This window comes from Oryctolagus cuniculus, chromosome 8 (genome assembly GCF_051225735.1).
Source record: "Oryctolagus cuniculus isolate XC-2025 breed Fujian yellow rabbit chromosome 8, ASM5122573v1, whole genome shotgun sequence".
NCBI classification, from domain to species: domain Eukaryota; kingdom Metazoa; phylum Chordata; class Mammalia; order Lagomorpha; family Leporidae; genus Oryctolagus; species Oryctolagus cuniculus.
The window spans coordinates 124253340-124265282 of NC_142874.1; the positions used below are offsets into that span (position 1 = coordinate 124253340).

At 44.6% G+C, this 11943-nt stretch overlaps 1 protein-coding gene across 12 annotated transcripts in view; it reads right to left on the reverse strand.

Moving 5' to 3' along the window:
* Window positions 1-247: 247 nt before the first annotated feature.
* Window positions 248-11943, reverse strand: part of RUFY3 (RUN and FYVE domain containing 3) — a 100511-nt gene continuing 88815 nt past the window's right edge. For 6 of the 12 annotated variants that reach the window (XM_051819714.3, XM_051819720.3, XM_070048047.2 and 3 more), the window contains 6 exons: window positions 11770-11889; window positions 10907-11006; window positions 8480-8544; window positions 4993-5020; window positions 4236-4304; window positions 248-1684 (listed from right to left, as the gene is read on the reverse strand). In XM_051819714.3, coding sequence (XP_051675674.3) covers window positions 1541-1684; window positions 4236-4304; window positions 4993-5020; window positions 8480-8544; window positions 10907-11006; window positions 11770-11889 — 526 coding nt within the window. In that variant the 3' untranslated portion in view covers window positions 248-1540. Of the gene's footprint in view, window positions 1685-4235; window positions 4305-4992; window positions 5021-8479; window positions 8545-10906; window positions 11007-11769; window positions 11910-11943 lie in introns of all 12 variants that reach the window. The other 6 variants (XR_011378405.2, XR_016212128.1, XM_070048046.2 and 3 more) reach the window with 4 other exon arrangements.

Genomic DNA, 11943 nt, shown 5'->3' on the forward strand with positions numbered 1-11943 from the left:
GCAGAAGATAATGGCTCTAGGAATTGGGTCCCTGATACCCACGTGGAAGACCCAGATGGAGTTCCTGGTTCCTGGCTTCAGCCTGGTCCAGTTCTGGCTATTGTGGGCATTTGTGGAGTAAGCCAGTAAAGAAGATTTCTTTCTGTCTCTGTCACTTTTTTTTTTTTTTATTTAATCTGTCTCTGTCACTTTGCCTTTCAAATAGAAATAATTAATAAACTAAAAAACAAAACAAAAAAAACTCAGCTAGAATCATTAGATTTTATTTTCCTTAGTATTCAAACTCCAGCTTGGCCAAGTAACAGGCAAGACTTCTAGAATAATAACCCTTTCCCAGGCTGTAACCCATGCTAGCAGACAGAATTTATCAAATAACACAGTGCCAGGATGTTTCCACCCAGAATTCTAAACCAGCCACGGAATCATTTCTTCTCAGGTACTAATTAGAATCAAACAATCTAGACACATGCAACATAATCAAAACAGTGTATACCATGTCTTTCCTTCCCTTGTTTATGCGCTTCCCTCTCTCTCCCCTCAAAGGGTTTAAGAGATGTTTGAGAATTGTCCTTTCTCAGAAGCCCATCTACCAGCTCTGGAATAGCATAAGGAATTCCTTATTTAAAAGAAACAATTTAATAAATATTGAGCTAAATGTTGTCAGCAACCAATTAAATTAGTTTGTTTTACTTTTCAATGACTTAGCTTTTATTTAATCAATACTTCGTATGTGCAAAAGGTAAACCCTACCTATAACACTCCTTAAAGTTTCCACCATGACTTGGAGAGAAGGGAGGGTTGGGGAACAGAGCCGGCTTGTTTTGTGGTAGAAAGAGTCTGAAAAGGACATGTTATTTTGAAGTCAGTAAGTGGAAAAATCAGCAGTGTTCATTCTTGCTGTGATGATGAGACACTTGAAGGCCAAGACCAGGAAATGCTGGCCCTCAAATTCTAATATATTAGATTGTTTCCATTACATTGAAAATTTATATTACGCTTTAATTTCTTTTCCCTGAGTCTGGGTTCACAGTCTGGAAGAGATACTTTAAAGAGGTAGTTAGGGGGGTGAAGAGGAAAGCAATGTTTATGTCTAGTAGCACCTGGGAAAGTAGGTAACATCTGTCATTTGGATCTCAATTAACATTAACCTTTCCCTCTGCAAGTATAATAGAGGGAGATGATAATTTTCCTTTTTATTGTAATCTGTTTGGACTTTCCTATTACACCCCCTCCCGATAATATTATCACTATTGAAAATAAATAGCCCTCCCCAAATGTGCTATCAAATAAACCCTTCAAAGTGGGTTTGTTTAGATTTAGAAGAGAAAGGCTCAACGGAGTCACTTTTATTTATACAGCTCTTACAGGAAATTTCTAGCACCTCCAGTGCTGCTGCCTTTTCTCCCTAGACCTGTTTACTTACATCATTCCTATCAACTCTAGTTGATCCTTAGGACTGAGCTGGAGGAGAGCCTGACACCTAACACAGGCAGAGAATGGCCCTGAGTGGACATTTTGGTCCAGGTTGTGGCCTCCAGTCTTACGATGGGCTGGCAGAATATTGCTGCATCAGCAGCTTGTGACAGGGATTGCAAACTCGCTCAGGCTTGATACTGGATGGCAGAGGCAGTTCCTTTGTTGAACAGGCATTGCAGAAGGTTCCTTTGCAGTTCTTGCACACATTCTGTAAGAGGAGGAGGAGGAGGAGGAGGTTAGGTGGGAAGTACAAGAGCAGCAAGGCAGGATGTGTGGGCTATAAAGGCCAACCCTGGTAGATGCTCAATGCCTACTTAAGCACTGACCGAATGTCTGCTGTGTACCTGACCACACAGACCCGGTCTACAGGCTCAGTCTAATTCTTAGGTTGAAATGAACAGAGGGAGCAGTGCCAACAAAATCGAAAGAACAGGTACTACACAAATTAGTCACCTTTGAAATACATTTCATACTTTTGCTTCTGTTCACTCTCAGATGGGTTAATTTTTTTTTAAAGATTTATTTTATTTATTTGAAAGGCAGAGTTACAGAAAGACAAGAGATGGAGATCTTCCATCTGCTGGTTCACTCCCCAGAGGGCCTCAATGGCTGGGGCTGGGCCAAGCCAGAGCCAGGAGGCTCTTCCAGGTCTCATACATGGGTGCAGGGGCCCAAGTACGTGGTGGGCCATCCTCTGCTGCTTTCCTCGTTGCATTAGTAGGGAGCTGGAATGGAGGTGGAGCAGTCAGGACTTGAACCAGAACCAGGCAGATGGTCTAATTCTAAAATGAGTTTGCAAGTATCTAATCATACTCCAAATGACACAATGACCTTGCAATGGATTGGGTGGACAGGCTGGGATGAAAAGATCTGCTATGAACTGAAACTATAAATTTTTTTTAAATTTTTTTTTTTTTTTACAGGCAGAGTGGACAGTGAGAGAGACAGAGAGAAAGGTCTTCCTTTTACCGTTGGTTCACCCTCCAATGGCCGCCGTGGCTGGCGCGCTGCGTCCGGCGCACTGCACTGATCCGAAGGCAGGAGCCAGGTGCTTCTCCTGGTCTCCCATGGGGTGCAGGGCCCAAGCACTTGGGCCATCCTCCACTGCACTCCCGGGCCACAGCAGAGAGCTGGCCTGGAAGAGGGGCAACCGGGACAGAATCCGGCGCCCCGACCGGGACTAGAACCCAGTGTGCCGGCGCCGCAAGGCGGAGGAGTAGCCTAGTGATCCGCGGCGCTGGCTTGAAACTGTAATTCTTAATATACTGTCCTTTCCTATGATGCTCTGTAAGCATATCTTTTGGGATATCAGTGAAGTTGGAACATGGCTTCTTGCATCCTTTTAAGGAAAGTGGGTGGGTCACTGGGTTGTGTGACTGGTAAAGTTCTTTGGTGCCTGCAGAGCCCCATGGTCTTAAATGCTTCCAATCTAGCTCCCTGCTAGGAAAGCAGCAGCAGATGGCCCAAATGCTTGGACCCTTGCCACCCAAGTGTGAGACCTGGATGGAGATCCGAGCTCCCGGTTTCAGCCTGGCCTAGCCCTGGCCATTGCACAGAAGTGTGCTCTCTCTCTCTCTGTGTCTCTACCTTTCACATATATTACATAAATCTTAAAAAAAAAAAAAAAATGCTGTGAGTAATTTCCCCTGTGAAATGCTACTGTCATTGCAAACAATGCCTCTTCCTGAGGGCACAGTGGATCACTTACCTGAGAGCCTGAGAAGAATTTCGATCCGACATGCTCAAGTTACTTTGTATGGCTTCGCAGCCAGAAGTCAGACTTTGGTTAGCAGTTTCTTCTATTTTGAACCATATTTCTACAACTGCAACTTCCAGTTCTATAAAGGTGGTTCCTCTGCCATCTGACTGTGTGACTCTAAGATGAAGTCATGTCCTAGTTTTGTTCATTAAAATGCAGCATGATCACAAATGGTAGTGTGCGGGTTGTAATCCTGCCCTGGGTGTGTCTCCTGTATCTCGTCAAGCACTTGCTTCCTAAATTCACTGTAAGAACACTTCTAGAGTGTCTACCACGAGTGCACGCTGCACCAGGTGCTGGGGGAGACACTGTGAGGAGCCACAGTTCCAGCAGGACACGGAAGGACACTCGTGCTCTCTCAATACTTCTTTCACTTGGCCCGCTCTAGGGAGACAAACTAGGGAGGTGCTGAGGCAGAGATCCTGGTGCACCCATGGAGGGGGGACAGTGAGGAGACAGTCGGGGCGGGGGGCGGGGAGAGCTCCTTTCCCCAGTTCCGAGCAGGATGAGTACTGGAGGCAGATTGCACTTCCGAGCCAAAGTCGGGCTGAAATCCAGACTTCACCACTTAACGACGTGAGTAGCTGGGAAATGCGCTTAACGTCTCTGAGCCCAAGGCTCTTCATCTTTAAAAGATGGCACACAGGACACAGGATATCCAAGACCAGGACACGGTCTATTTTTTCTTTTCTCCTCTTTCCCCAGCACATTCTACACAGTGGGCATCCACAGATATCTTATTTACTCATAAATTTCTATTTGCTTATTTGTTCTAAATTATGTATACAGTTTTTGAGACTAATTTTAATGGGAATTTACTGACATGACTTGCCAGGACTAAGAAAGAACAGGTACTCCACAACATCCCCTTTGCTTCCCCATCCTTGGCTCTGGGAGAGGGCACTCTGCACTGCACACGTCGCGGTCCCTGGTACACGGTCCCTAGTGGGCCTGGGAAGGGGCAGGCAGTACATGGCGTGCCCAGTGAGGAACCCGTTACCTTTGTGAGGCTGCCGCCTTCCTGGCACAGCTGACACACCCAGGGCTTCTCTGAGAGCAGCAGCAGATCCTAAACCAGAGAGTGAAGCAGTCAGTTTATTTCAGTGTCAAAAACATGAATGCTTTCAGAGTATGCAGTTTTTGGCCATAAAATTTATATAACCACACTACAGACTACCTGGAAATGACACTCCCATATGCTTAAACTTTCTGTGATAGGATCATCAGAGATGTGTCAAGGTGGGCGGTCTGTATCTGATTCTTATTTAGTGGTCCCATTCCTGTTATCTCACTCTACCATGAAGAATTGAGAGAAGGCATCATTTTATTTCCCAACAGGTCTGTGACTCAGACACAGTAGCATATATAGTCTTTCTCTGGGACTGTCACATGCTATTACATTCACAAAATATTTTACAGCCATTTTTGTTAGTTTATTTCTGTGATCAGGAAGTGTATTTGTCTCCATTTTATGTAAAAGACTAAAGGACAGGGAAGTAAACTGAGCTTTCCTGGCGTCCAGAGGTTATTTCAAGTCAGAAGTAAGAACTGCTGTGTACTTAGCAAATGGCTTAAAGCCGAGCTGCTGCCTGTGAGAGCTTCCGGCAGTCCCCTGTTAGGGCCATGCAGTTAAAAGGATGGGACGCAGAGGCCTGGCCTCATTACCTTCCTCCCATGCTACCTTGTTCACTGGCTAGACGTGGTACAATCAACTTCATAACTTCTACAAAGTATTTTAAAACATGAGGCTCAGTTACCTGTTCACTGGTAGGGTGGGACTGCAGCCTAGAACGGATGGAGAATACAAAGAGTTAAGGAACAGCAATTTACTGTATTTCCACTGATACCACCTCAAAAGCTCAGAAGACAGTCTGTCAAGCAACGCTGTAGTTCCTTTACACAGCTGTAGCTGGGAACCACATAAATATTAACTGTAACCTCTTAAGGTTTTAGAAATTTTGGTTACATCTATTACTAGTTTCTGACCTTTCACCTATATTATGGTTACATTTAAAAACTAGATTTGGAGTTATAGTTTATGCTTCTTTATTAAAAGCAACAGCATTCATGGCCAGTACATAAAACTTCAAAGCCCACTGCCATGTATTTTAGTAGTTTTGTTTTCCCATCAGATATTGTATTAGTTTCTTCACTCAAATGAGATGGTCACATGAACAGCCATTCAGACTATTTCTTTATGAGATTAAACTGAGCGAACTCCAGTTATCCCAACTTGGACTGGAAGCCACACAAGCAGAGAAGCCAAGTCTCTGGGTTCTGGGGGAAATGCACCCAAGACTACCCTGGTGCCTGTTCTCTCAGCTGAGTGGCAGTGTGACCCCCAGACACATGCCGGTGTTCCTTGGACCACAAGCCTAGCAAGCTTGGTGTGTCTGACGATGGTAGTTTTGGCTGCGCTGGGTCCTTAAAGTTGCTACCAAGGAGTGCAGAGACAAAGGACTTAAACCAGAGCACCTAAGCGGTGTGTCCTCTTGCCTTTCTCTGCCCATTTTCTCATCTGTAAAGTAGGAATTATACTCAAGTAAGAAGAATTAAATGTATTAAGGAGAAAATAAATGTAAAACCTACATTCCAACCTCAGAGCACATCATGGATACCAGGAACTCTTAAATTCCTAGGGTCTCAATCAGAACTTCACATTTAAGAGACATTCCTATTGCTCAGGTCAAGATTTGATTTTAGTGTGGAACGAGGCTGGCCCTGAAAGACACCTGGAATCCCAGTTAATTTTACAGTCCTATTTTGTTTATTTATTTCAAGGAAATTTTACAGTCTTTCTAGTTCCCTTTCCTGCGTCCACGCCGATCTCTGATGGACTCGTGCTGGATTAAACCACGCTCTCTGAGAGAAAATGAAAGACTCTGGCGTCATGCTGGCTGGCTGGGCAGCGAGGAAGGTATTTTAAGGCAGAGCCCCTACACGAGCTGCTACACGGCTATGCTGTGTCACTTCTCTTCTCCAGCAGCTCCTTTAGCTGCAGGTGACATACTACCTCACTTTTTTTTTTTTTTTTTTTAAGTTTTCACTCATTTGAGAGGCATACATGCACAGAGACAGACAGGCAGGCAGGCAGAGAAAACTCCAATCCACTGGTTCACTCTCCCAAACACAAATGCCCGCAATGCTGCAGCTGGGTCAAGGTGGAAGCACCAGGAGCTGGGAAAGCAGTGCAAGTCTCCCCGAGAGGTGGCAGGAACCCAATTACTTGACCCATCAACTGCTGCCTCCTATGGCCTGCATTAGCAAGAAGCTGGGAGTCAGGAGCGAGAGCTGGCCATTAAATCCTGCACTCTGATCTGGCACACAGCTTCTCAGCTGCTAGACCAAAGGACACCCCTACTTCATTCTCCAGGCATCAAAGCCTAGAGACAGTGACTCAACAAGGACAGGGTATGGTTCTCTCAAAACACCTCCATGGTATCTTTCCTTATCACTAAACTCTCCTTCCTTTGAAAATACATTTTAATAGCAGTTTTATGTTCACAGCAACACTGAGTAGAAAGTGCAGAGATCCCCCTCTCCTCCTGCCTCTGCAGGTTCTCCCATTATCAACACCCTGCACCACAGCGGGTGTGCTACAACTGATGAGAACACACTGATAGGGCGCATCACCTGGAGTCCATCGTTTACATCAGGAGTCACTCTTGCTGCTGGGTGGGTTTGGGCAAGTGTGTGGATGACTTGGCTCTGCCGCCATTACAGTTTGACATAGGACAGCTCCACTGTCCTAAAACCCTTTGAGGGGGCCGGCGCTGTGGCACAGCAGGTTAACGCCCTGGCCTGAAGCGCCAGCATTCCAAATGGGTGCCGGTTCAAGACCGGGCTGCTCTACTCTGGTCCTGGGAAAGCAGTAGAAGATGGCCCAACCCCTTGGGCCCCTGCACCCGCATGGGAGACCTGGAAGAAGCTCCTGGCTCCTGGCTTTGGATTGGCACAGCTCTGGCCATTGCAGCCAATTGGGGAGTGAACCAGCAGATGGAAGACTTCTTTCTCTCTCTGCCTCTCCTCTCTCTGTGTAACTCTGACTTTCAAATAAATAAATAAATCTTAAAAAAAAAAAAAACAAAAAACCCTTTGAGTTCTGCCTTCTTATCCCTCCCCCTAACCCCTATCAACCACTGATTTTTTTTTTTTTATTCTCTCCATGGGTTTTGCCTTTTCTAGAATATCATATAGCTGGATAGCCTTCATTTGTTTCTTTTCACATACTTGAAAAGTAAAGTGACACAGAGAGACAAAGAAAGACACCTTCCATCTGTTGGTTCACACCCTCATAACATGGGCTGGGACAAGCTGAAGCCAGGAACCTAGAACTCCACCTAGGTCTCCCCTGTGGGTGGCAAGGGCCCAAGCACCTGAGCCATCATCTGCTGCATCCCAGAATGCATTATCAGGAAACTGCATCGGCACTGGCACTCTGACAGAAGATGCGGGTGTCCTACTGTGTCACAATGGCCTCCACAGATATCCTTAATGTTTTAATGCAGTGGCATTATGGAGTACTTTTATTTCTAACCTTCAAAGATAGTGTTTCAAAGAAGTCAGCTTCCTTGAAACAATCATATGTTCTTCATAGTGAGCCAGTTAGACGAAGAATTATGAAAAAGTAATGAAGTTATTTAGTTTGAGCCCTTACAGGGGAGGGGAACTTCTGGCCATGAGCTGTACAAAACCTGAAATCATTTGGCGCGGTCCTGCCAAGCCAACCACAGGCAGACCCAAAAATCAACATAGCTACAGCAGGCTCATTTTTAAGTTAATCATTTTGTATGGCCTGTGAAAGACGTAAGTAAATATCTAGCTGGCCCCTGGCAGAAACAAGGTTCCCTACCCCTGACAGGGAAATGAGGATCCTGGGAACCTGGCACACGGGTGGAAACAGTCACAGTCACAGCCATTCACGGGCCTGAGAAAAGCCATGACTCATAAAGATGAGGAAGACTGCTCTAACTGGTAATTTGAGTTTGGGGATTAATCAGGCAAGAATTCAGAGAGCAGCTGGATTATTCTGCTTTCTTCTGAAGTGGCCTAATGGGTCTGATTTAATAGTATGTGATCACTGGTTATTTACTTCCTCTTCAAAATGTCTTTCTGGCATAGGACTATTACAAGTCAGTGCCTGGTCTTTGTCGATGCCAACGTATATCAAGAGCGTCCTCATTCCCACTTCCCCCAAATAACTTCATGTATCTCAGTTAATAGTAATACTCGATTAACAAACACCTGCAGTTTTCTTCCAGGGGCTTTTTTGGTTTAACATTTTCCTCTTGATTTTGGTGCTTCCCATCCTGCCAAAAAAAAAAAAGACACACACACACACACACACACACAAAAACAAAAATAAAAACTCAGTTTATTAAGTATTCAGATGCCAAATGATGATATTGCAATTTTGTTCTGCAACCCACAAATTCAGTAAAGCTAAGTAGCTTTTTAATTGGGAGAGGGATCTGACTTTCAAGCACATTTTCTCCTTCTCTTCTCCAAAAAGCTTCTTAATTTTTGGATAGTGTTTGCAACAAATGACATTATTTTTTAATTCCTGAGATTCAAATAAAATCCAGAATGTATTCTATTTACTTATAAGTAGGCTCAAGATTTCAGTTACTTCTTAGGAGAAATATAATTTTATTCTTCCTGACTTAGCTCTGAAAAAACCAAGTGGTCATCTCCAGCAGACGGTGTGATCCTCTGGACACTCAATCGAGCAGGAGCCTGGCTACCAAGACAACTTCCACAACTGCCACCACTCAAAGTGTCTACTCTCAAGTTCCAAACTGTATTTTGCCCAATGCTCTGAAGCCCTGCCTGGACAGTTTTTAGAAACAAATTTTTTTTTTTTTTTTTTTTTGACAGGCAGAGTGGACAGTGAGAGAGAGCGAGAGAGAGAGAGAGAGACAGAGAGAAAGGTCTTCCTTCCGTTGGTTCATGCCCCAAATGGCCGCCATGGCTGGTGCACTGTGCCAATCCGAAGCCAGGAGCCAGGTGCTTCCTCCTGGTCTCCCATGCAGGTGCAGGGCCCAAGCACTTGGGCCATCCTCCACTGCACTCCCGGGCCACAGCAGAGAGCTGGCGTGGAAGAGGGGCAACCGGGACAGAATCCAGCGCCCCGACCGGGACTAGAACCTGGTGTGCCGGCGCCGCAAGGTGGAGGATTAGCCTATTGAGCAGCAGCGCCGGCAAAACAAATTCTTTTTAAAAACAGATTTATTTACTGATTTATTTGAAAGGCAGAGTCACAGAGAGAGAGAAAGGAAGAGACACAGAGATAACTTCCATCAGCTGGTTCACTCCCCAAATGGCTGCAACATCCAGGGCTGAGCCACGCAGAAGCCAGGAACAAATCAACTCCATTCTGGTTTCCATGTGAATGGCAGGAGCCTACACACTTGGGCCACTGTCTGCTGCTTTCCCAGGTGCATCAGCAGGGAGTTAGATTGGAAACAGAGCAGCCAGGTCTTGGACCCAGGTTCATATGGGATGCCACTGTTGCAGATGGCAGTTTAACCCTTTGTACCACAATGCTGGCCCTGGGATAGATTTGTGCACACTCTCCTTGCCTGCCTTGAACCACCGCTATCTGCTTCCAAATGTAGAAACTCGAGTTTCTAGGAAGGGAGGTCACTGTAATTTACCCTCCTGGAAATCCCACTGCAAGGCAATTGAGAATTGAGAAACCTAATGTTCATTGGGAGAAGAGTAACAAAGGCTATGATTTTAAAGAAACCTTTGTATACCCTTTAGATTTTATACTCACTATGCACAAATAATAAAGAAAGCATGTGACACAGAGTGGTTCTTTGCACATTTTGTTAGTAACAGATACTGCATTTTCGCATTCTTTTCTACTTTCTAGCTCAAAAAGCAGCAGCAGCTCACTCTATAAATTCTAAATAGGAAGCATGTAAATTTGTCTTGCTTTGATACAGTATGTACATAAGGGAGGCAATTTTTTCTCTGCAGTTTGTCTTTGATGGCAAAAGTATATCACACTTTTCTGGTTTCATTATTTGAAGAGGTTGGCTCCTGGTGATGATCAGACCTGATTTGAGCTCTCTCATCGCCGCAGGTGCTTTGCCTTCCAAAGCCATTCTGCAGAAATTTCCACTTGTGCACTTCAAATCACTCTACATTAATTATTCTCCCTTTCCCAGGACTAAGTTCCCTCTCTTCCTATCCATTCCCAAGAGGAGATTCTGAGTATACTCAGACTGAAATCCTCATGATTTTGAAGACAGTATATACAGAAACAAACCCACATTTAAGACATTGTGTTAAAGTGGAATTCAGGGCTGGGGAGGGGTTATTATACCATATTATTGAAAATATTAGCAGATAACCAAGAAAACACATATTTTTGTTAAGAGAGCACAATAATCTTTGTTTTAAAACTTAAAAGGAAAAGAGAGTCACTGAAAGTGATGACTGTTAAAATCCACCTTTCCAAATGAAGTCAAGTTGGAGAATGTGCTAAAGGCAGACCCAGAATCAAGCTTTCCTCTGCTCACTCCATCCTTAAGTTTGCTGTGCACATCCTCCAGGCCACAGCTTGATTCAGGAAGTGAATCCCCAAAGAAACCCCACAGGCCCATCAAGGTAGCCTTCAACACTACCCTAAACGTCAGTAAACAAAGGAGTAACAGATATTACCATCTTGGGTTCTGGCTTTTGGGAAGCCCTTCCCGGGATGCTCCTGTTGTTCTGTAACCGTCTTTCTCTTTCCAGTTTTAGTTCCAACTCCAGCTGGTTCCTTGGACGGGTGGGAGAGGAAAGGAATGAAAAACTTGGATTTCTACATTCACATTGTCTAAAGAACGCTGAACTCCGGTCTTAAATTTAAAATTTTCAGTACATACAGTAGTGAAGTTTCAATACAGTTCCATTTCATATTACTTAGCTGGTCTCTTTATAGCTATCTATCCAATCCTCACTCACATCCTCATAACCACTAGTGTTCCTTCTAGTTCTCTTCTTTATATCCAACAAAGCACTACTTATGTTTGAAGTCAGTGGCTTCAGCATAGAAGTGAGTCTCATTTGAGAGAGAATACAGACTAGTTAAGGGCTTATATCAGAGAGACAGGTTTTAAAATGATCATGTTGCCATTTACTACCTGTGTGAATGGGATACACTTAACCCCTCCAAGGTTTAATTTCACCTGAAAGCAAAGCAATAATATTGCCTGCTAAGAGGGGTGGATGTGCAAGGAGAGATTGCATGTGAGGTGTCTGTAAAGTGTCTGGCACATAGAATTCAGTAAATACTAACTTTTATTATTAGGATTATGTTGGCCATTAATTACTATTAATCTAGGACCATGGACTCTAATCTCCTAAAGGATGTTGACAGGATTTGGGGAATACCAAAGCTTCCTGAATTCCAACTCCAGAGGAAGGACATTGAAAAGCCAGAGCTGAGATGTCTGAAGGCCATGAGCGCCCCTTCCTTCTCCTCCTGTCTGGCCCTGAATTACCCATGACCACCCTGCCAGTTCAAGCTGCCCTCTCTTCACCGCTGCCTGGTGAGCTCCTCCACTTCCAGCTGCAGACTGTTGATCTTGTCTCCAAAGTCCTGTTTGAAGAGCCGGTTGTCCAACTCAGCAGACTGGCGGCCTCGCTCAGCCTGGCGCAATCTGGATGTGAGCCACATGAACTTGTGATAAAAAACAAAACCATGGTGGGGAGGA